The 26,040-nt window shown below is 38.5% G+C and overlaps 1 protein-coding gene across 13 annotated transcripts in view; it reads right to left on the bottom strand.

The window, feature by feature from the left end:
- LTBP1 (latent transforming growth factor beta binding protein 1) overlaps positions 1 to 26,040 on the bottom strand; it is a 242,920-nt gene that overhangs the window by 75,216 nt on the left and 141,664 nt on the right. For 4 of the 13 annotated variants that reach the window (XM_044451005.1, XM_044450921.1, XM_044451897.1 and 1 more), the window contains 4 exons: positions 21,802 to 21,969; positions 19,821 to 20,054; positions 9,436 to 9,458; positions 4,243 to 4,345 (listed from right to left, as the gene is read on the bottom strand). The exons of 2 other annotated variants lie outside the window; for them this stretch is intronic. In XM_044451005.1, the coding sequence (XP_044306940.1) occupies positions 4,243 to 4,345; positions 9,436 to 9,458; positions 19,821 to 20,054; positions 21,802 to 21,969 (528 nt within the window). The remainder of the gene's footprint in view (positions 1 to 4,242; positions 4,346 to 9,435; positions 9,459 to 19,820; positions 20,055 to 21,801; positions 21,970 to 26,040) is intronic. 7 more of the 13 variants (XM_044451264.1, XM_044451825.1, XM_044451089.1 and 4 more) reach the window with 4 other exon arrangements.

Below are 26,040 nucleotides of genomic sequence, written 5' to 3' on the forward strand. Positions count from 1 at the left end.
GTTCAGTGGATTCATCAGCAATTCTACAGCTATGATTCAAAATTCACTGAACTCTATAGGCAAATGACATGAACACTGGACCTACTACCTCTCAACATATATCTTTTTCCTATCTTCTTTCTACTCCCACTTGGAAAGGATTTCCTTGAATGGGGGAAAAATGAACTGAGTAAAGGCACATAGCTATTTATCTGCTCCTAGGAGGGTGCTTTCTATGTTACACAGCATACATGCTGAATGATAACTTGAACAGAACCATCAGAGAGTGCAAGATAAATAAGAGTAATCATGTGGTTTCACTTTATATATACAATCTACCAACTATGTTTATTGTTTGATCTACTACAGAAGTCAAAGTGTAGTGTTAGCATGTAACAAACCAGGGGAAAAATGCATTACTTATTCTTTAACATAAATTAGGACACTGAGATTAATAAAGTTTCAAAGTTGTTGATTTTTAAAGTACTGTTCATGGGCTAAGCAGGTAATTCTTTGCCAGGTTGCACTGTACACCTTTTAGGAAAAACATTTGTATGGACATTTCCCTTCTTGGGCTCGATGTAGCCATAACATTAGCAGATATAAATTGTATAGATGTAACCATGGTCAGGAGATCAGGAGCATGACGTGGGATTGTGCACTCTTCCCCCTCCCCTTACAAGTGCAAATTCCTCCTCTCTTCCTTAGTTAAAATTAACTATTTATTTATATTTAAAAAAATCAGAACAACCCCTTCAGAAAAATATTCTCACAAATTGTTAAAAACCATTAAACTGGTGATAGAGCTTTACAACAGCATATTACAGTAACATTTTTATAAAAAAATAAACAACAAATACAGAAATAAATGCACACAGGCACCCCAAAAGCAGAGCAAAACCAAATTCACACTATGTTTAAAAGTGTCTTGGAAAATAGAAAGGTCATTCATTGCCTGGCATATGAGTAGGTGTGAACTTCCTGGAAAAAGCATTCTACTGAAAAGTCACTACTGAAAAGGCCCTTTCAGCAACCTAACTTTAGTAGATGAACACACACTGAAGAAGAATGTCCAAAGCTGAGCTCAATGCACAAAGAGGTGTATGTAGGAAAAATCAGTCCTTTGGCTACTGAGGTCTCAGGATAGATAGGCTTAATAAATATTTCAAAATGCATCTTACATGGGTATGCCTTTGAAAATTACTGAAAACAGCCTCACATATAATGCTTAATGAAGTTTGGAGATCACCGGTGCATATGTAACTAAGGTCAGGTTATCTGACCATCTAATGCTGATAGTAAATTCCATGGGAAACAGTCAATGGTATAAAAATTAACTAAGAGATTTTAGTGTTACCTCCCTTATTCTTTTTCTGGCTTAGGTCATATATCAGGAATTAACAAAGAAATGTGGACCTGAAGCCACACCAAAAGAGATCCAGATAGCCAGAGCAATCCAAATGTTCCTAGAGTTCTACAGCAATCATCCATGCAGGAAACTTGACCAATGTTATACTGACCAGTTAAGAAAACTACTAATAGTCCAGCAATCATTTGCTTAAGTAATACTTACAACTGCATTTTATTGCAAGGAGGCATTAAATTTTTCTCGACCCAATCTGCTCCACTAGCTGTTCAATGCCAGGAAAGCCAAAGGATGAGCAGATGTGATGAAGTACTCCACAAAGCACCTTTAATATATCCTTAGCTACAACAACTGAAATTCTAACAAATCAGGAAATGTGGTATCCTTATGGCATCCAAGTTAAGACGGCTATGAATGTCTTTATGCTCAAAGCATGTAGTAAATAAGATACTGTGGACCACCAGTGAGCACCAAACTAAATATTCACTTAATATGTAGCTCACAACTTTTTGGTTTAGTTTATCTCATCTGCTCGTCCTCTGTCTTTCTTGCAGGAGCAGTCTGGTTCCTGCTTTAACTAACTACACATCAATGGGTAAGGCTCTTTACTAGGAATGCAGTTAGGAAAATAACACCTTCAACCTGAAGGACTAGGGTACTTGGAGAAAACATTCCCATTTGTGCCAAACAGAATTTTTGTTTTGACTGTGTGAGAATGAAGAGATAAGCTTCGCCTTCTTATGTGCTACATTCCAGAGAAGGATTCTGCCCCTGCACCTGTACAACCAACAAGCATTAATAGGTAGTTGGCCATGGCACTTCCTTGTATTATTTTGGAAGCTAGGTTGAAGACCAGAGATCACAAAGAAGCTCCAATGAATGAGATTTTGTGGACAGGATAGTGGGTGAAAAAAATATTTTTTTCCATGCCACTCTCACAGAATTTGCTTGAAGTAACCCTTACCTGTATTTGATCAGATTCACACTGAGTTATTTGCCCCTTGTTTCAATTCCCTTAACTGCCCCAATCCCACCATCTTCCTGGTAAACCAAGGAGATGAATAGGCTCTGCTAAGCAGGAAGACAGAGATTAGCTGCATTAAGAACTTGAGTATGAAATAAGCAACACTCATGTCAACTAGAAGATTGCCAAAGTCTCTGAGAAATCCTTCAGATTCCACTAATCTTTCTAATAGGTTCACCAGCCATGTAGAGGGAACTATTTTTGTAAGTCTAAACCTGCTCAGAAAGATCTGACCATGATGATGAAATCAAAAAGAAATCCTTCATTGTGATATTGCTGTCCTTGTGTTGAAAACAGCAAATCAAATGGGTAACTCTGTCACATGTGCTGAGCTGAGTCAGTAGTTTAATAATTTTCATGGCACCCAGACAATGTAGCCTAAGCATGGAAATTGAACTCCCTTGGATAGACATCTAAGACAGCATGAGAACAAAGAAGAGCTTCTTCAGATGAAACAAGATGGGCAATGGGATGGTAGGGAGAAATACTGGTAGAAACACTCAACATGGGCACTCAACTGTCCAGGCAAGTGAGGGCAACAACTTATAAAAGGTAAAGGTTTCCCCTTGACATTAAGTCCAGTCATGCCTGACTCTAGGGGGCGGTGCTCATCTCTGTTTCCTAGCCGAGGGAGCCAGTGTTTGCCGGCAGACAGTCTCTGCGGTCATGTGGCCAGCATGACAAAACACCGAAGTGCACGGAACACTGTTACCTTCCCACTGAAATGGTACCTTTTTATATACTTGCATTTGCATGCTTTCGAACTGCAAGGTTGGCAGGAGCTGGGATGGAGCAATGGGAATTCACCCCATTGTGCAGATTTGAACTAGCGACCTTTTGATCACCAGCCCAGCAGCACAGCACTTTAAACCACAGGGCCACCTGCATCCCCAGCACAACTTATAGATGACTGTAAACAAATAATATTTCCAATCTTTCACTCACAACAAAACAAAAAATGCTCCAAGGTCATAACACTGCATTGGTGCTATACCAGGATAGAGTTCTAAAGATAACAGTAAAGAGATCAACTTCTGAATCGTCTGACCAGATCTCTGCAATGTAAGCAAATCAATATCCTCATTTGTAATCAAATCACAGATGGCTGCATAGATGGATCCTGACATGCAGCAACAGCACTATTATACTCAAAGGCACATTTGCAAGTCCTTTGGTTGCTCTGGTTGCTCTGCTGGGAGGAAAGCCCAGAAAGAAAGATGGAGTTTTAATATCTCATCTCTTTCTTCACTAGCTTAACGGACTGCCTATTCATAATTACTCCAGTACAAAGTAGCATTCTGTCTGCACCTGCATTAGATACAGTTAACTACACATTATTACTGGTATTTTTAAAGCTACAACTAGGGTTTGTGAAATAGATTCCAATTCTGTATTCAAAGCTAACCACAGGTTCAAACAAGTCAGGCAATACAGTAATTGAAGTGGAATTTGCAGTCCAGGTTATTCTTCTGGTTTAATAGCTAATCATGCTTTTAATCACTGCAGATTAAATTATGCATTATAGTTAACATCAACTGGGTAAGGGAGGGGTAATTCATAAGGTAAAGAACAACTGAAAGGAAGTGCACAAAGCCATGAAATGCTCCTGAGTATTAACTGTATTGGAATTTCTTGACATTTCCATGGAGCGTTGCACAGGTTGTCAAGTGGACTTCAAAAGGAATATTCATGTAAGGATCATTTCAAGGAATTGAAAAATTCTGGATTAAGCTTTAAGATTAAAATCCAGAGCTTCTAATCAGTAAATTAGAAAATTTAAACACGAAAAGAAATATAGACCCCCACAAGGAATTTTTCCATTCCTGGTCTGTAAGGGCTTTCATCTACTGCTGGAGGAGTCCAAAAGAGCTACCTGGAAATTGTGGATGCAGGTTAATAGTTGAAATCCCAGGAGAAAGTTGAGGTTGACCAGGCTGTACTATAGGTTTTTCTCGGTCATCAAGTGAAACTAATTCCTAAAAGAATGGTTAAAAATTAAATGGATGATTATGTAATTTTAACTGAAGATTCCCTAATTTTGTGGGGAAGTTCTACTTTGAAAAAGTATTGTTTCACATATTAACAGTGAACATGAATGGATACAAATTTAAAATAAGAACAATTAAATATTATTGCTTTGTTCTTTTTCTATTCAGCAGCAGCCCTTGTGAACAATGGATTTCATTCCAATGTATTATGCAAAGGTAAAGCTTCTGTTGACATATACTGAGTGTGTATGCACACACACATTATCTGCAGACTTGTGATTTAAGAACTTATCTTCTCACAGGCACTTCTGATTTAAGCACACTGGGATACAAGAACACCTCTTATCAAGATGTCAGTAGTCATGCACACAATGTGAATGTGTGTGTCTATGTGTGATACACACAGAAACACACACACAATGTAACTATACATTATAGATATAATATGGATGTTTGGTGAATTTAAGAACACTACAATCTATGAGACTTCACAGTATATTGAATGCTCCCTTTGGTTGCAATCCTTCACAAAGTTGTATGGATTAATTCCTGCTTGAACTACTGGCAACTATATTTTATAACTGTGTATATGACTGATTTCTGTAACTGTATGTTTATAGATCAAGGGCAGACAGTTTTAGTTTGGGAATTAAATCTAGTTAACAAGACAATTAGGGAAATTCACAATATGAAAAGTAATGCTTGTGTAAACATGTGCTCTATTCTTGATTTCTCTTCATGCTGGTAGGAAAAGAGATGCGGTCAAAGAAATAGTGTGTGTAGTGCAGAGTAGAGAAAGGAAGATAAGGTATTACTCAGAATGTGAAGGAAGACCTGAGAGAGGGCAGGGGAAACAAATTGTATCAACCATCTCCTATTTTGCAGTATAAACTACAGGTGCAGGAAGCATGATGTAGATCAAGCCTGTAGGAGGAAGAGGATTAAACCCTATTACTTTCACGGAAGGGTCCCAATCCAAATTGGAGGCACTATACTTACAGTAAAAAATTAAAAAAGATTTAGCTGCTATCTATGACTTTAAAGTAGCTGGTTATTATGATTGGGAATGCAATTATGTAGGAAAAGTACTTTTGTAAGAGACCTCTGGAGGGTTCCACAATGTACGTAAAGAAGTATTGGCTGTCATGGGTACTAGTCTATGGGTCCCTTTCCTTTTATTCCACTTAGTAAGTGGCAGCCATCCATTGACATTTGAGCAATTAAAGAGAGTACTGATTAGTTCATGAACTATATGTAATTCCCAAACTACAGCATGAGCATACTGTATGGAATTAAACTGTACTGGCTCCTACCAACTACATCCCAAGATGCAATCTGTTTGTTTGTCCTGCAGAATTAAATGGACACTGAGTTTAAATGGACATGTACCCTATTTACATAGTTCTGAGTGTTGATTCTAAGAGCAAAACAACTGTTTTGGTTGTAAAGAGTATGGCAAAGAGAAAAGATTAAAAATGGATATTGTATGCACAATATTTATTGTATGATACTATTATACAATTCTATCCACTTTCAGATGTTGCTATGCATTTGGCTGCAAGTCAGATTAAATAAAAATGCATTCTTTTTATTATAAGAAGTGGTATTTCCTACTGTTATCTCTTTTCCTTTATTGAGACATGCTAGTTACCTACTTTTCTTATTAAAATCATGTAAAATTCTGGAGTAAACTTTTAATCATGGGTTTTATGTATATGTTATGTAATATTTTAATACTGTTGGGCATTATATTGAATGTATAGCTAAAGGGCATACAAAATTACCGAAAAGAGATGTATACAAACTAAAATGTTGCTTGGGGGACATTTTTCTGGACTTTGACAATAGGCATTCTTAAAGAGCATGCATACCAAAGAGAAGTTCCACACAAGTGTTTTAATGTGCTGAAGTGATGCCACGCTCTGTTCAGGTGCTGGTGCAGGAAGCAAGATGCAAAGCCTTGGTATATTAGGGAGAACTATACAATATAGCTCATGAATCATGTTACCGCTTGCTGACACTGCCCAACTCCAGGTCAGGAAGTCTTGTCACAACTGACTAAAAAATCACCCAAACAGGATGAAACAGCAATGCCAGAAGTATGAGGAACACACACCATAAAGATTCCCATTGTGCCTCTGAGTTCCTGGGACTTATTTATTTGTATTAATGTGGAGGGAAGGTTTATGCCATTCTGGCAAAAAAAAAATTAGGTTAAAAAACCATCATACTTTTACCAAAAAGAGGCTTTGAACATAAAAGTCAATGCTAGGTTTAGAAGAGGGAAACCATGGAAAAGAGGTATGTATGGTAAAATAGAATTAATAGCATCTCCCATTGCAGGACAATGTATTTCACTTAGGCCTGGTTATATGTAATTTTCCCAGGTTTATACATTAGATGACAGCATGCCAAAATCATATGCTCTTTCTCTTTCCTTGTGTGCAAATTCTCCTCTTTCTTCCTTTTGAGGATAGATTTGTATGTTCTAATGTTCATGTTAATATAGTGAACTCTCAAATAGATCATGGTTTGTTAGTCTATCATGGCTGCATCCTGAAAAGGGAAAGGAGAAAAGCACATGATCCATGATCATGATCATGGCCTCCACAATCACAAACATTACTTCTATTCCAGACCTTGGTAATATGCGCCACCCATTAAAAAAAAAAAAAAACAAAACCCTCTGCTAATGAGTAAAAAAATTAACACTATTAAGTACAGGATTAAGTAACAGGGGTCATGGTGCAAAGCTCACTGAAAATATCAACTCAGAAGGCAACAGAAACTAAAAAGCAAATTATATAATCTTTCTGTATTTATATTAAAATATTTCATGTTACCTGTCAATGACATATTCAGGCAATTTACCATACTAAACTTAGAATGCCATTATAAATAGGCTAAAGCAATCCATTTAAGTAATTGTTAAGAAAGGGATTGAAAATCAAAGTATTAGTATAAAAATATAAATAGATGATGTATTACATTTAGAATGCTGTGTACTAGGCATGAGGTACAAACAAATTTGGTTTGTATTGTAATGCAAACCTAATTTGTATTTCCCGTACAAAAATGCAGCTATCCTATTGCTATTTCGCCAGTGTTTGTATTGGTTTGGACAGTAAGGTGAAAATCACATTTGCTGTTCCTTTTGTTCTGCATGGGATTCTCACAAGCCTCTAAGATCAGGGGTTATAGATACCCTGATAGGATTGCTCCCTGAAGATTTGAAAAATATAAAATCAGAAACACAAAGCTATCCTGCTTTGTATGTAAAGCTGCAGCTATATTTGGAATTCCACGTTGAGTTTTGATTGCCTTTCCTGTAACTGAAAGTGTATTAGTCGGAAAATCTGCAGTAATGGCAACAATGGTCAAAGTTTGGGGAGCAAGCCTTATGAGAAAAGGTTCTGAGCATTTTTTTTTTTTTTTTTTTGCTTAGAAATCAAACAACTAAGAGGCAGGGAGAACACCATTAAAGTGTCATGAATTTTTCTAATCTTTTTCTTAATGGTAGTAGTGGGGAGTCATAAGCACATAAGCCCAAGGGGCCAACTAGTCCAACATTTGTTTTATGCAGTGATCAACCAGCACTCTCCCACTGTAGTTAATATTTTGTTCCAGTCAGGACTCTATGTAATGCCAAGCACTGTACGTTTCCTTGGTACATATCCTTTTCCGTTTCACCCTCTCATTATTCATCACTAGTTGGCCATATTTCCTACTTCACAAAGAAGTTATCCATTTTATCTTGCACTGTAGTTTTCTGCTACAAATATATGATTTGTGCACATTACTTAAACAAATATGTTAATCATCTAGAAATGTGTGACACTGGGAAATGTTTGAGCTTGATGGACTTTAAAGCATTTCAAATCTGGTGATGGGAAACACTATTATGTGAACAGATCCATGATTATTTTTAGTCATTTTTTCAGCTTGCATGGTTTTTACAAGTAGGGCTTCTTTAGTGTCTTATGCATTCTTTGTTTTTCCCACTAATAATATATATTTATTTTGGGAACATTTTGGGAACTCATTTATTTCGGGAACACTTTACCTGTTTATGGCTACATAACTGTGTTTTTTGAAGGAAGGTTCTGGTAGCAAGGCAGCCAGATCAAATCATGACAAGTTTATGAGAAGCTAAAATCAATACAACTCCGCTCATGAATTTCAGTTTCTGCAAGTACTGTGAATATCCTGTATTTTAGAAATAAAAAAATAAACTTGTGCAAATCACACAAGTTAATTTAAAAGTGGAAATCCATGTTCTAGCTCAACTCTTGTCAGACTGACTTGGCACCAGCATGGGGGAAATGGAATGAAATTCTGACAGCTGAGTTTGGAAGTTCATCACATTTTCACCCTGCAAATGAAATTTTTGCATATCCTTAGTGTCATCTGGCCTCTATTGGAACATGGTGCTAGACTAGACAGACCAGCAGGGCTTTTATGTTCTCATGTACTGCTATGGCAAAAGTAAAGAAGTACAAGATGGAACAACTTCTTCCATCCAAAACCAACAAGTGTACTTTAATTTGCCTTATGAAGATGTAAAAAAATTAAAATCTCTGTAAAAACTGCATATTTCAAACATGTGTTTTATATCAGAATTCATAAATATTAAAATGTTCTGATTAACCAGTTATTTATGTGACTTTTATTACCCGATGGCCACTGACAGGATAGAAACTTCTTACTTTTGCATCTTAGAATTTGGTTCTTATTGTGTCCTAAGAATAGATTTTAATTTTTCAGTTAAATTAGGGCTTTTGTTAACCACTGAACATATATGGGAAGAGCTGTGCTGAATAGGAATACTCAACTTGAGGCAATGAAATGTGAAAACAAGTTTTCTTTGATAAAAATAACTTTTGTATATTAAAAGAAATGGAATTCCAAAGTATATTCACCATTATGGATATTAACCAGTGAGTTTTAACCAGTGAGTTTCAATTAGTATAGCTTTAAAAATTAACTATCCCCCCCGCACAATTTCATATAAATCCCAAAGATCTCAAGCTCGTGCCAGTTTTACATAAATGCAACACTTTATGTAGTTTATGTGTTACCTGATCTGGGGCTGCAGTTCCCACTAAAACCAGAAAGAAAGAAAAGAAATGGAATTAACTAGTGTGGAAAGGAGAAGTATACAAAAATATCAGTCACTTTTTTGTTTGTATTCTAAACCTATTTACGCACTCTGTCACTATGCTTTTAAACCAGGGAAATATAGTCAGATGTAAATTTGTTTTATTGACCTAAAAAAGGCTGTATCTGATTCTTCAAGCAGAGGTGTCTCCCATAACTGAATTACATCTCTGTTCACACTCAGAATCATTTTTGGACTCCTCATTAACAATAACCTGTCACACAAAGATTTTGTGAGGATAAAAGCTGACAAAGTGCTTGGTGCATCAAAATGTGAGAAAATAGTTTTACGTCAACTGAAGTCAGTAACTTGGTATTATGTGAAAACTGTTAGATCAGAGTTTCCAGTTCCATTGGAGGTCAGTGCTGTTGGAAATTATAGCAATCACTGCAAAACATGCTTTTTAATGGATCTTTGAATTTTAGAGACAAATTGTTCTAATAGAACTTGTTAAACATGGGGGTGGGTTGCATAGAAATAAAGTAGAAAAAAAGGCAAGATAGGATAGGATGCATAGTCAAAAAGATTTGACTTCAGAATTTGGACCACCAATTCCTTGAGCTATATATATTGAAACTAATACATAGTGTAAATTCATGGAGCACTGTTCAATTCAATATAACAAATTTTAAACAGCCAAGGATGGCCGGGCAACTCATTGCTCACTGAGAAAATGTAAGTGTACCGAACAATCAAGCAAATGACAAAGGCATATGGCTTTAAAGAAAAATATGTGTCCCCTTCTATTTAAGAATAAATTAGGCAGAAATACAGTATGGTTTTCCTTTCTTAGCACCTTTTATAGATAAAATGTTGAAATGAGCTTACAAAGTCAGTCCAAGACATGTTTGATGTAATTTTGTGTAAAATAATGCTTTAATATTGCAATGCATTAATCTGAACAAGAAATATATAAGTGAAATTAACATTTTAACTGGGTCAACAAATTGTTTGTGAAATTATGAATTCCACAGAACTACCATCTGTGGAAACAAGTAATAACTATCTTCCATCTAAAGGCTAACCTAAATGAAAGGGTGGTCATGTAATAAGCAATTGTGTGATTTATGTTTAAAAGGAAATAAGTGTGAGAGTCAGGTCATGGGCAACAAGGGACCTTACTTCCTATCTCCACACTCTTGATTCAAATCCAAGGGACATTCCTACTGTTCCTACCACCTGTCTTCTTGCCCCTTGCCCCTCCTGGCTACTTAAAGAAGCCAGTCATGGGATTGGTCCCTGGGTCTGGGAGATTATCAATGCCCCGCTGAGGGAAGGCCAGGTCCCTGTACCCTTGAAGGAGGTAGTGATCTGGCCTATCCTGAAGAAAGCATCTCTGGACCCAGAGATGACAGTCAATTTTAGACTGGTGGCCAACATCCCATTTTTGTGCAAGGTATTAGAGTAGGTGGTGGCGGGACAAATCCAAGCACTCCTGGATGAAATGGATTATCTGGGACCATTTCAGTCTGGCTTCAGACCCGGTTATGGTACTGAATCTGTCTTGGCCGCCCTGTACGATGGCCTGTGCAGGGAGAGGAACAGTGGGAGTGCATCCCTGTTGCTTCTCCTGGACCTCTCAGAGGCTTTCGATACTATTGATCATGGCATCCTTCAAGATAGACTGGCTGGGTTAGGAGTTGAAGGCTCTGCATGGCAGTGGTTTCACTTCTACCTGGCCAGTCGGTTCCAGAAGGTGGTGCTGGGGGACTATAGCTCTGCACCACAGTAGCTTTGCCATGGGGTTCCACAGTACTCTATTTTGTTCCCCTTGCTAATTAATACCTACATGAAACCGCTGGGAGAGGTCATCAGGAGTTTTGGGCTGTGGAATCATCAGTATGCTGATGACACCCAGCTCTACCTCTTGTTTACATCTACAGTGAGGCAGTGGATGTACTGAACCGGTGCCTGGCTGAGGTAATGGGCTGGATGAGGGCCAATAAACTGAGCCTCAATCCAGGTAAGACGGAAGTCCTGTTGGTGGGCGGACCGATATTTCAGGTAAGTGATTTTGACCTTGTCCTGGATGGGGTAGCACTCCTTCTAAAGGACAGGGTCCACAGCTTCAGAGTACTCATCGACCTGGAGATGTCACTGCAAACCCAGGTAGCAGTGGTAGTGAGGAGTGCTTTCCTACAGCTTTGGATGGTCCATCAGCTGCGTCCTTACCTGGACAAACACTGCCTAGCACAGTGATTTATGCTCTGGTAACCTCCTGGATGGATTTAACGTGCTCTAAGTGGGGCTGCTGTTGAAAATGATCCGGATACTTCAGCTGGTACAGAACAGAGCAGCCAGGTTGCTAACAGGGACCAGTCGTTATTCTTATATAACGCCGGTTCTCTATCAGCTCCACTGGCTTTCACTTGAAATCCGGGCCCAATTCAAGATGCTGGTTTTGACCTATAAAGCCCTGAACGGCTTGGGACCGGGATACCTGAAGGAACGTCTCCTTCCTTATGTGCCCTCACACCCTTTAAGATCCGTGGGAGAGGCCCTGCTCCGAGAACCCTCCCTGAAGGAGGTAAAAAGGATATCCACTTGGAGGAGGGCCTTCTCTGTGGTGGCGCCCAGATTATGGAATGCGCTCCCTGGAGAGGTGTGCCTGGCGCCGAGTTTATATTAGTTTCAGCGCCAGGTTAAACACTTTTTATTTAACTGTTATTTTAAAAACTAATTTAAAATTGTAATGTTTAACAGTCACTTTTATTTAACTTATTTAATTGTATTTTTTGGTTAATTGTTATTTATTGCCGTTTTATTGTGTTGTTTTAAATAAATAAACTGCAATTATGTGGATGGCAGATTTCCTTTCAATGCATGGAGCTTCAAGACTGAATGAGGACCATAGGGAATGGCACATTTAACATTTCTACTGATTCTAATGCAGAGCAAGACTCCTATACCATGCTTTAATTTTAATAGACAGTAAAGCACCATCCAATGGGGCTGCCTATAACTCTTTGCAGCTGATTTTGACCATCTGAGTGATTAACCCCTGCTAGTCAGGATGAAGGTCTGAAGCACGTCCTGGATTCCTGCCAGAGCCTCATTCTTCCCCTCCCTGCCCTCCAATTGCCCCCCTGATGTCTGCTCCAGAGTCTTTGCAGTCATGGACAGCACAGAAAAACACCAGCTGTGAGGAGAGAGGGAGAGCACTCAAATGTTGAGTCCTAGCTCTGGCCTTGGAGCACTTTCCTGATGCCAGAGACGGGGCTCTCATTTATTTTTAGGGCCATCTGAACAGCAGCCACAGGACTGTGTACCTCATTCAGTAATTGTGTGAATGGTATCTTGCCTAGTTTATTTAACTTGTCTTGTCTAACTAAGCCAGGTATTTATTACGTTCAGTGTATACAGTAAGATAAATTTTTCTGTGAGCTTTTTCCTAATTGATTAAAATATCTAAATTGTTTTTAATGATCAATAAAATATACTTTTCTACTTGGTTCATTGTTCAGCAAAGCATCAGATATTGTGCTTTAATTTTTCAGTACAATATACAACAATGCTTGAGACTGATTCATGCTGGGAGTTGGAGGCCTTTTTCTGTCTATATTTACTTAGATTGTGACTAAAATTCTAGAAATTCAATTTAAATGTAGTTCAATACATTTAACTATGATAGGAATGGTTATTAGAATCATTTAAATGTATATAACTGTCTCTTGAAATTCATGTGTAGCATGAATCTTACCTGGAAATACTCTATTACTATGTATTTCCATATCTGTTAATACATAGAATTTTGTTGTTGCTTATCAACTGTGGAAGTTTCTATTGTCTCTTTCTGTAACTGGACTGATTCTGGGAGGATTTCTAGAAGCAGTCAGGAATGAGTATCTCCCTAGAGTTGATTTCCTCTAGAAATGCAACCTATTTTTAGTGAAATAATCATGAGTTTTAGTTAATTATCAAATTTACGTATGAGTAAACTCGGTATTTCTGAAATAAGAAACTTTCAGGAGAAACATTCCTTCTTTTAAGGGGTGCTTGCCATCCATTTTTAAAAAATAGTTTTAAACATGTGCACATATTTATACACGTACAAATGCAAGCACACAGTTGCCTGATAAATGCTGTCTGGCAAAGGTTGGCAATTGCAGATTTTTTTCAAAAACTACATAGGATTGCACCCTTAGCTTATTCAAAGTTTTTATATCAGTTAATCCAGGAGCAGATAGGAGGTAGATCTAAGACTACTGATAGATCTTTGAGCAATTTATAGACGATCAACAAGACATTCTGACCCCCAACTGTTTAAGAATATCAACACTTTTTAAGCTTCTTTCTTAAATTAGGCTGCTGAAATTATAGAAGATTGGGAGAAGAGACACACACAGATTTTTCCATTAAAGGAAAGCTCAATTCTGGGTTCAGCATGTGCTCAACTTTTTCATGTTCTTTAATTCTGGGTGTGCAACAGTCCCTTGCAAGCCACTACTTTGTAAATGGCTTCAACTGGTAGACTTAATGATTGCAATAAACAAAGAAAAAATCTCACCAGCCTGAAATCTTTCAGTCCCTAGATTAATTTAACTAATGTATCAATGAAACACTTCAATCTTGCTTTACTCCTGTTATACAAACCTATTATTCTATCTCAAAATTAAATTGTGCCTTCAATCAAATCTGCAACTTTCAGGCACAAAACTTCTGAATTGGATCTTTGGTTGTTTTTTTAGCAAGACAACCACCTCTTAACAACCTTCATCTTTTAAAGATTCTGGGGAAGTAAAGTATCTACATAGGCAGCAGATAATCTTAAAAGGTCTTGTCCCTCAGTATATATCAGGATGGCCAGACATGCTCATTAGAAGAACCACATATGGTAAATGTTAGAGCCACAAGCGAGTGCTCATGGGCGGTGAGCCGCAAGCGGGTGCCCAAGGGCAACCACAGCAGCAAGCAGCAAGCCACAAAATAAACTTATGGAGCTGCAAGTGGCCTTAATTTGGCCACCCTGGCATATATTCTCTCCTGAGAATAATTGCAACTGGTTTTTGTTTGATACTGCATGTATATATTATCTTCCATTGATCTTAAAGTATACATTAACAAAATGGACATCTATCATAGGCTTTCTCAGAAGGAACTGCTCCCTGTATTAGGTAGTCAGAAAACCTTTAGCCATGGGATAACTTCAATGCACATTAAACTAAAGGTGAAGCACAAGTGTGGCTAGACTGGTCTTCAGCTCAGAATGAGGCAATCATTTCTGTATACTTTGATCAGAACTAAACATGATGAAGCAATGATACAACAGCATGGTGGTGAGGCCAGTCATTATATCTAGAGGTGGTCATGTGAATTAACCAGTATCGTCCTATTAAACCTATCTCACCTTCAGGCCTAGCATCTTCTAGTTGCCAAGCTTGCCCTATTTCTATGACATAAAAGGATAACCTTTACATGAAGACATGAGTAAGACTATTAACAGTGTTTGCCATGGACAATGAGAATAGAGCCACCTGGAAAGTAATGCTTAGTGTTTTTATCCCACTTTCAGCATATGAAGCCTCCAGCTTGATGGACTTGCAAGAGCCAAAGTGGTCTTGCTGTGTGGCTTTTCCCCTGTGGTTCAGGCCTATGGATGTGATACAGAGACTCAGCCTAGAGTCATGGAAGGGACTTTGTAACTGAGGAGGAGGATATGGAGCCAAGAGGGGGATGCCAATCAATGTAAGGAAGGTTCATGGCAATATGGTGTTGAAAGGAGAGCTAGCCAGGTAGGGAGAAAACAGTCCAGGCATTCATGGTTGTACTATGTTTCAGCCTTCCTTGGACTTGCAGGTTTGGCAGTTACCTGGTTACCTGACATATCTACCATGTGCATGTCCAGCCTATCCTTGAACACCCTCACCACTGGGGCTTCAACTACCTCTGTGGAAGCCCATGCCATACCCTAGAGGTCCTAACTGTCAGGAAGTTCTTCCCGGCATCCACCCTAAATCTTGGTTCCCTGACCTTTGCACCATTGGAACACATCCTGCCCTCCACTGCAGGGGAAAATAGGTCATGATCCACCCCTGTGTGGCACCCCCTCACGATAGTCCCCTGAGTGCTATCAGGGGACTCAGTTCAGCATATGGGCTGAGGAATAAGGGGTGCTGTGATGTAAAAGACTTCTCTTTCTCAAGGCTTCCTGTTCACCTGACTATTGGAGGAGAGCATGAAGATGATTGTGAATGTGATGCTGAGGAATCCATTTGGGGGGTGGGAATCTGTTGGATTCCCTGGGCTTGGTTCCCTGGATTCCAGGCTGTTTTCTTGTGGGTGTGAGCCTGACTTTCTGCCAAGCTCACTGAGCATTCACATAGGTCCATGCCAGGAAGTGAGCTGAAGCAAACAGCATCTCTCTTCCATGTTCATAACTTACAGCCTTTGCACATTCTGAGGAATAAGGCTCCTGGTTCCACAAGTAGAATTCTGCAAGCTTTCACAGACTTCGTCCCAGCTCATTTCCTAAGCAAGGCTGAGCACAAGAAATCCAATGAACAGAACAGGCTAGATTCCAGGGAGGATTGTCACAACGCTCCACTGAGGTTCCTGGCTGTTAGTTTTGAGGGTTGTCAATATTCATGGGAGGGCACCTTGTCTGGGGCACCTCAGGATTTCATGGTCTATGACAATCATGGGACTGTTCCAAGATACAACTGGCCCAACATATGTAGCAAAGCATGCTCTAGACCTGTTTTATTTCCCCAGTCCAAGCATGGAGATGGTGATCTGAAGGTAGTGGGCTTCAGTTCAGCCCCTCTGTCATGAACAGATCATTGCCCACTGAAGTTTAGACTCAGTTTTTCCTCTCTGCAAGGTTAGGGAACCTATCAAGATGGTCCCAGAAGCCAATGGAGCCATATGGTTTCTGGCTTATGAGGCTAACTGAAGCCCTGATCATTTGACAAGATTGTTCCTGCACATCTATAAGAGCTCATACAGGTCTATGGTATACTTTGGAGCTGAGAGTGATGAAACAAAACAAGAAACAGCTGGAGTGCAGATGGGGAAAAATCTTCATATCAAACCCAACTTGCAATCAGACCCTAGTATATACCTATAATCAGGTATATTCAGAAAGCCGTGATAGTGGCAAAGAGCCCATCTTGCTAACTTTATTCAATCTTCAATCTGCTGAGCTTCTAGTGGTCATCCAGGACTTTACAGGTTGCCTTTAAGCACATTGTAGAACCATCTAAGGTGCATTGTAACATATTTGCTAGGCCGTTCCAGGACAAAAACACTTACTTCCACTGGGGCGCATAGACATTATAGCAGGTGAATTTTGTGAGGTACCCAGAGCACAACCTAGTCCAGTTTTCTTGAGTCATTTATTACTTATTAAATTTGTACCCCACCCATTAGCCTGGATGACTGACTGGGCAGAATGAGTTACAGTTGGCACAGCTGAAGGATGCTGACACAGTGCTTGGCCAAGTTTGTGCAGGCACTTCCATACTGGATCCTTGCCCATTCTGGCTTCTAAAAATTGGCAGGGAGAGAACAGCCAGATGGGCTAGAGAAGTGATTATGCCTCCTTATAAAAGGGAGTAGTTCTCTGACATATGGAAAGAGGCAGAAATGAGGCCACTCCTGAAAATATCCTCTCCGAACCCAGAAGATTTCAACACATTTAGACCAATTACCAATATTCATTTCCTGGGCAAGGTGCCCACCCATTTCCGGACACTCCTGGATGAGACTAAGCATCAGCATGGGGTTCATGCTGGGTTTGGGCATGGAAACAGCATTTGCTGCCCTGCAGGATGGTCTGCCAGAAGAAAAACAGTGGGAGTACAGCTTGTTGATACTGCTGGATCACTGGAGTTGCTGATGCTGTTAACGGTTAATTCTTTTTGGAATCACTATCTGAGCTGGGATTCTGCACTGCAGTGGGAGATGCTGCACTCAATGACCAGTTCGGGGAATACTGCTCATTTCCATCATGGGATTCTTCAGGACTAAGTATTATCCCCAACAACACTCAACATCTACATGAAACTGCTGAGAAGGGTCATCCTGGGCCTTGCAGTGCACTGCCATTAGTATGCTGATGACATACAGCTTTATTTCTATTTTTCATCGCCATCAGGTGAGGCAGTAGTTGTGCTAAATTGGCGCCTACCTGTGACAATGGAGAAGATGAAGGGTAATAAATGTAATCTCAATCCATATAAGACTGACATGCCATTAGTGGGTGGTTTTCTAACTAGAGGGAGGGTGTCTAATGTGTTTTGGATGTGACTGCACTCCCATGAAGGACTGGGTTTGTAGTTTGGGGATCCTCCTGGAGACATCTTTGTCTTTTGAGGCTCAGGTTGCCTGAATAGCATAGAGTGCCTTCTACCAGCTTCCCTTAGTAGCCTAGCTATGCCCTTATTTGAAGAGGAATAATTTGGTTTCAATAATCTATACTATAGTATTCTCCATGTTAGACTATTACAATGTACTCCATGTGGGGCTGCCTTTGAAGACTGTTCAGAAGCTGCAGCACCTACCGAACTAAAAAGGGGGACCAAGTCTGAACACACAAGATCAATTCTGGCACACTTGCACTGGCTGGCTGTGTGCTTTCAAGACTGATTAAAGGTGCTCATTTTAACCCACAAAACCCTACACAGCTTGGAATACTTGATGGAATGACTCTCCCAATTTGAAGTATCCAGGACTATGCTCCACCTCTGAGGTCTTCCTCTGAGTGCCAACTTGAAGGGAGGCTTGAGGGCAGCAAGATGGGAAATGGCCTTCTCTATTATTTCACCTATGGAATGACCTCCCTAATGAGGCATATTTGGTACCAATACTGTCATTTTTTTGTTACCAAATAAAGACCACCTTCCATTTTAGGCATATAATGGTATATGATGGGTCATGCCAGCTGGTACTATTTTTATAGACATTAGTTTAACTGTTTAAATTGCTTTATATTTTGTATGCTAGAATGTTTACGCAGCTTTTTTCTATGTCTGTAGTTTATACAATTTTTATTATTTTATCTGTTTTGTAAAATGCACTGAACTGCTCAGAGAGCTTCAGCTTTTGGGCCGAACAGAAATGAAATAAAATACATTTGTCCTAAATTTATTTTTGAACGTTTATCACTTTTTAAGATTGATCGTCACCCAGAATGATCATCTGCTTTGAAAATAAATGCGATCTGTTGAAATAAAAATAGGATCTGAATGTAAACAGATCAACATGATGAAAACAACTGAGTCTGTGAACTAAGTAAAATATGGATGGACAGGGAGCATTAATTTCATCAAGTTTAATTCACACATACCTATGAAGCCATAAATTATATCCTCCAATTCCTTGTATTACTGGATTTTGGTCCATTTGAGATGCTTAGTAAGTTCAAAGTAAGCAAGCCTCAAAGGCTAAAAGGGTACTGCAGAGCTCAACTTAAGGAAATACTGATTAAAAGAACAGAACTCACACTTTGAAAGATCAGAGTGCTTTAAAATGCATCACCATAATTCCAATTCAAAACAATACATTATGGAGTAAAAAGTAAGTTTAGGAGTTTTTAAATTAGTTCAATGGATATGGTGCTCCCAAATATATTTTCTGTATCATATTCCTTCAGTGCTACCCACAGACACTTCCCACACACAAGCATGTATTGGCTATTCTAGAAGGAAAGCAGGGTGGAATCCAAATAATCGCAACACTCCACACAGCCATTTGTATATATACCTGCCTATATTCTGTTCACCGAGAGCGTGTTGGCAATGCATTTATTTTTGCACATGCGGCAAGCCTCCTGCTTTTCTTTGCTGTTGCATTGTTAAGCATGTTAAAACAGGACATTGTGAAGCAGCTGATTTTAAAGGCATATGCGGAAGGCATGCAAAAAATGAGACATAAAACTATCAAACCAGTGTTGAGAAATGCTTCACCTTATGAGATGGTGATCAGTTTTGTTTTTCAAAATTAAAAGATTCTAAATATTTAATATGAACACTATAGGAATTTGTTTCAGAAACATGGTTTTTGCTCAAGGTTTAATCCCAAGTAAATGAGAGAAGAGATTCACATAATTATATGGACTAAAGGAGCTTGTCAGTTTGTCCAGTTCCTTGTCCTAAGGGCTGGATTCTTTACAAAAGAACCAAATCCTACACAGTGAAACCAATCCCTGTAACAAATAATGCAATCCCATTCTTGTTGGCCTACCCTTTAAATCTTATGTTTTATACAGAAACTTTAAATGGTAAAAATGTACAAAAGAAAAAAGTAACACATGCACACATTTAGAGAGTTACTAAGCTAAATTATGAGATCCTTATCCACTCTCACCTTCTCGCACAGCCACCTCGGGCTCACTTTTCTGTGAGATGGTCAGTGCCTCCACTGGCTCTTCCTTTGCTGGGAGAGGTGGAGGAGAAGTACCTTTAGCAACATGTTGAGTAATCTGGGTCTTGCCAATGACAGGTGGCTGAATTCTAACTGCAGGGTGATGATATAGCTTGTTTCTGTGAGAGCCAGAAACCGTATAGCCCATTCCACCAGGGCAGATTTCCTTAAAAGCAGCTAGATTTGGGATGGGAAAACATTCCTTTTAAGAGTCTAAAGTGCAATATTTTTGACACACTGGAAAATATAATGAAGAAAATCTCTTGACATCAAGAACATTTCTGCAATTTTATCTGTTTTACATGTAATCCAATATAAAAGAATACATGAGAACATTACTGTATAAGTTTCCCTTAGAAAAAGATCTGCCTTAAGATTAAACCACTTTACTCAGTTTTTAAATATAATACCAAACTAAGATCACAGAATTGAAATTAAACTATGGATGCTTTTGGATTTAATACTTAGCTATGCCAGCTTTGAATGAATAAGCCTCAGTCTTTCACACTGCACTTTTGACATAATCATGAGTAGGAGGCTGGAAATTTTGACTTTTAAAAGAATCAGAATTCCTTATTACTTTCAAATTTGGGGGAATGATAGTAATTTAAAGGAGAGGAAGGTAACCTCATTCTCTTTAAATGTTTTTTTCAGCATGAATTGTAGAAGCCTCAGTCAGCATAGCCAATTGTCAGGAATTAATTAATATAGTCCAAAACATCTTGAGCATACCTATTCCTGATTTAAAGTATGGCTAGTTCAAACAAGCAAAGAGCAAGATGTGGTTTATGAATCAGGCATGGTCACTGACCATATTTTAATTAACCAGAGTTCAGACTTAAGGCGATTAATTTAAAATTGCAAGTGGATGCTTCCATTCTTCTCCTTGCAGCCACCCCAGAAGAGAGGAGACAACTATGTAAGCCCAAGACTCTTTCATATAATTGAAGTAATAGATTAATGTAATATGAAACTAAGCCATTAGTTTTAGATCTAATGAATGGAGCTATCATCTCCATTTTGCTGTTCTCAGTATAATGCAGAAAGACTAGAATTCATTCCCTCTTCAGGCTCCAGAGGATAAAGCACTAACATCATATAAAGTCATTCTAGATCTAGTTTAACAATTCTGCTTTACTAGTCACTGTTCAAGACCATATGCAAATTTCCTCACCTTAAATAAAGAACCTAGGGCCAAAGGTCATCTTATACTGATTTTTGTACAGCTTCTTCCCCATCCCCGTCACTGGAGACAGCAGTCAGGAAGAGAGAGGATGGGAAGGAATGGTATTAAACTTTTCCTGATGACCATTTTCCCTCTCAAATTTTGGTATTTGCATACAGAACTGAAGTCATAGTTAGATGGCTCTAAATTATATTTCTCCTTTAGTTGCAATTCATGTTTTAGAACTCTTTGATATTCTTTGAAAACATTCAGCATCCTATCCTCCATTCTTTAAGATGATATCAAGAATGTGACCCAAAATTAAGTGTATGAAATCTAACCATGCCATATCTTTCCAAGGATTTTGGATCAGACCCATGAAAAGTTTTCGAAGTTGTCCACATATACTAAGAACATTCTTGATTAATATGGACATTGGGCATTTTGAAAGAGGTGTTTTCAACTGCAAACACCAAGACCAATTTCAATGTCTAAACATCTATTAGCATATACCTTTTAGTTTATTCATACTCATGTGATATGAAACATGCACTAAGAAACATTACTCAATAAATGGGGAATATAACTGAACTTGAAAATAGTTCACTACAATCCTTGTCTGTGTTTAAACTGGTTTTAATATGGACTGATACACTCAACACAGTGCTATAGGAAGTTATGTAGGATACATTAGGTTAGCCTATATGCAGTGTACACTATTGCCAGTGCAAGTATATGCTTTTGCTGGGAACCTCTTACCTGTTCCTGGAAGGGGACATTTCTCACAGTGGGGGCCCCAGGCCTTGCCAACACTGCAACAGCAGAGCTGCTTGCTGAGCTGAACAGAGAGAGGGTGCATACACTGCTTTCCTGCACTGACAAACCGGTAGCAGGGCCCTTTCTCTTCAGTGACCATGGAATTATCAGCTGCAGCAAAAAGGGAAGGAGGACGCTAGAGTTTACATGAGAAACAAAACAGAGACACACCATAGGAGTTCCATCACCAGATTAAAAATGGATCATACTTCAATTTGATATCATTAGAAACAAAGATGTTGATGTCTCAGGATAAAAATATTTCTTGTTTATTACCACCTGTGTCGGAAATCAAAGTAATGCAACACAAAAATAAACAAGGCCATATTATTTAGGAATAAAAGCCAGTGTTCAAATTAGATGCTGCCATGCTCCAACAACACAGAATTAGAAGATAGCCTTCCTTCCCATGCAGAAGCACTGAAGCAGAAGCTTGAAGCAGGTGAACAGCAAAAATACAGAACACTGAACACACATTCACTCCCAACACTCAACCAATAATGCTATGTCATATGGGACTGCAAGATTCCCCCCTCAGTTTGAGAAGGTCTGGTCAAGGCAAGGTAATTTTAGATCACTGAGCCAATTCCATTCTTTATAGTCATGACTACTCAATCAAAGCAGGAATTTACAATGCAAAAACCTGTATGAATAGAACTAATCACATCAAAATACATCAAACAGCAACTAACAACTAGCACCCTTCCCTTCCCTGCTGTTCCTTCTCTGCTAGTCTTCTCAATTTCATGTGATGAAATACCCTGTTGAAATTTTAAATTCTCTTAGTTAATAAAATAAATACTATTTTTTAACACAGCTCATATCGAGTCATTACATGGAAGTAACACAAGGTTAGACTATATATACCAGTTTTGCTTAAATAATAAGAATTGCCTTGGTGGAACAAGAAATTTTCATTATGGCGAAGGAAGGACAAAATAGTTCAAGGATGTATCTGGCTAGCAGAAATATCAAATGAAAAATGGCATATGTCAGACTAGCACAACTTGTGTTTCTCAACAGGCTTGACTTAGTCCTTAAGCTACATATAGTGGCTACCAGGGATTTAACAAACCTGTTCTTCCAGTCTATTTGGGGTTACAAAACAAGAGAGTTGCCAAGAACCTGGTCAGGCACAATACAAGGTTTCATACAGTTTGCTCGGTTAACAAATTGTGCAGATCTGACATGTTTTGATTATTCAAGGATAAGACTACTCAATCCTGAATCTCAAGACCTTTAACTAAGTAATGGTGAGCTATTCGTTTTTTAAAAGCAATTTAAAATCTCAGTATTGAGCAAGTTTATCAAGGGTTGTAGAAATCAACCTGTACATGCCCCATTTAAACGAACGGAAGTTGCACAGCAGCAGTGATTGGTGGATTTCTTTCATACATCATCTATTAAGTCATATAAAATACGCAGGATACTAAAGAAAGAATTGTTGCTATGCCCTTTCTTCCATCTGATACATAAACAACCTTCATTATCTTTTAAAATCCCATAAATGGCCATCAAACCTAGAAATAATACAGTTTTGCTTCTCTGAGTTTTCTCAAAAATAAAATATTATAACAGTTAATTATTATTGCTGTTAGTATTACCAATCATCATTATGATTACTCTGCTGCAGAAAAGGCTTAAAACAAAATAAGCTCCCCACCTAGTTGCCATAGTAACACAAACACAGGAAGTCACAATTTAAACTTGGATCAATTTATTGCAAGAGGCTTTCAAATGCTAAGTGCAGTTTCTGGATCAGGTATAGAAACCAAATACAAAATTTAAGTGCAATGAAAAACAGAACAAAGAAATGCATGTGTATTTTCCCACAACAACCTGAGCTCATCCCTCCCCATTCTTTGCTTTCAGAACAAGGGAATCTAGGAAAAAGAAGAGGTGATATTACAAGCTACTGGACGTCAAGAACGTTTAGGACTCTTTTCTCAGTGGGATGACAACAGGTATTTCCACATGGTGCCATATCATGCTATTTGGGGCTATGGGGATATGGTTATTCGAACGAAAAACTGTGGCCGTCCCTAGTTTATCATCTAGGTTAAAAAATGCTTCTAATAAGGAATAGAATATGGATGTTGGGGTGGAATAAAGGTATGGGATTAAATAGGTTAGTTCTTACACATCTTGATTCCTCAGAAGCTGCAATCCTTAAATTCATGCATCTGGGAGTAGCATCACTGCACTCAATGTGACTTACTTCAGAACAGTTCTGTGTAGGACTGGGCTATAAATCCTCTAACTGGTTTCAATTTTTGGCACTTTAAAGGAGGACATACCCTTAACTATACAATAACATGGGAGAAAAATATGTTAACAACCAAATGTTACATTTTGATCTAGCTAAACATAGGCATCTAGAGCATCTTGAGTTCTGGAACCCCTCTGAAAGGTGAGTAAGCCTACATCCCCATGCATCCAAAAGTTAATATATTTTTCAAAATGTTGCTCCTAATTGGAACCTGCCAATTCTTCTGACATATCAGTTCAAAGTGACTAGAGGAGAGATATAGCCTCTGCATGTTCTTCCAATTGGCTGGCTAGACATCAGCAATGGAGCTTAATGTACATTAGGCAAAGCCTGACTCCATTAAGGAGATGGCTTGTATTGACCTCAGATTCCCACATATATATTAAATTCTCTCATTCTAGCTGGTTCTTGCACCATCTAAACAGGAAACCAAATTGTGATTTCTCAGACCATCTTCTATGCTAATTTTGCATTTATTCTGAGACCCAAGATTCAAGATGCTACTGAAGACTGACTGTAATGATTTTTATTTGAAATTCTGTATCATTGCTGTCCTCCCTTGTTATTTCTCTACCTTCTTTTTCTTATATATTTGGGTGTTTGTGTTGTTTTAAAAACATAATCTCTGATTAAAACTTTCAACACATGCACAGTTGTTCTGATATTCACAAGACCTTCTTAAGTTGGCTGCATTTGCACATAACAGATATATTATTTTCAGGCTGGTCTTGTCAGGTGCCTCTTTTTCAGGGTGGACCAAAGTGCAAACTAGAGAAGGGTACTTCATTGTTCTGGATTCAGACATCATGAGCAGCCTTTCTTACCAACAAACCAGACATCATAAGTCAATACCAAGACACAAAAAAACCCTTTTTTGAGGTTTGTAGTTAACAAACCATGGTTTGCCAGGGTGGCTTTGGATACAACAGCAAGACAGATTTTAACAAAACACACCACAGCTTACCATTACATGTGAAATAGCCTGTTTTGTGTTTTCTGGGTACTGGGATAAGATGTTTCGGAGAATCTTCTTTGCATTTTTTCCCCTTGAGCTGTGGTGCTAGGGCTTAGCAATAGGGCTTAGAATTTCCTTGCACAATTAGATAGCTGGGAACGTTAAGGTGAGGATCAGTTTGTGGTGGTGGCCCATAAGTGATATTTTTTGGGGGGGGGGACTCAAAACAAAAGGATCATCAATAGCCATATGATGGACAGGCTAAGACATAAATTAATCAACATTTTTTTTAGTATAACTTTACAGAATATTTGTTATAGTCTATTGTTCTATTGATTTCAGAAGCCAGATGGCAGCAGCCTTACATCACTTGCAAAAAGAAATATGTAGTGTCTATGTAGTGTTTTTTGCAGGTGCTAGGATATCACTGTTCTCTCAGCTACTTCTACCATTCTCAATCAATTTAAGATTCTTTATTTTCATTTGTGCATTGGTTTCTAAGACTGTAAAGTAATTTTTAGTCTTTGCTAATCAATTATCCTGTATTTTCTTTCTTTTGCTATTTTTTCTGTCTGTCTGTCTTTCTTTCTCTTTTCTGCTTAATACTCATTTTATTTCCACCACTTGATTCAGCCAAATGCTCGCACTTAACCAAAGTTCTGAAGGAAATTGCTGCTTAGCCCACTTGGGAATCATTATACATCAAGCATCTTGCTCCTGGTTCCGCCTCCCCAGATTCAAGCAAAAGCCAATTCAGTGCTTATTTTTTCTCCACAAAAGAAGTTCCAACCATAGAATAATAGAATAGTAGAGTTGGAAGGGGTGAGAAGGCCACTGGGTCCAACCCTGTATTGTACGACACTAAGTTACACCATCCCATTCAGATGACTGTCCAGATGTTTTTTTAATATTTCCAGCGGGAGAGAGTCCACAACTTCCCCAAGTAATAAGTTCCATT

Source organism: Varanus komodoensis, unplaced genomic scaffold, assembly GCF_004798865.1.
Source record: "Varanus komodoensis strain SLA01 unplaced genomic scaffold, ASM479886v1 scaffold1, whole genome shotgun sequence".
Lineage (NCBI taxonomy): Eukaryota > Metazoa > Chordata > Lepidosauria > Squamata > Varanidae > Varanus > Varanus komodoensis.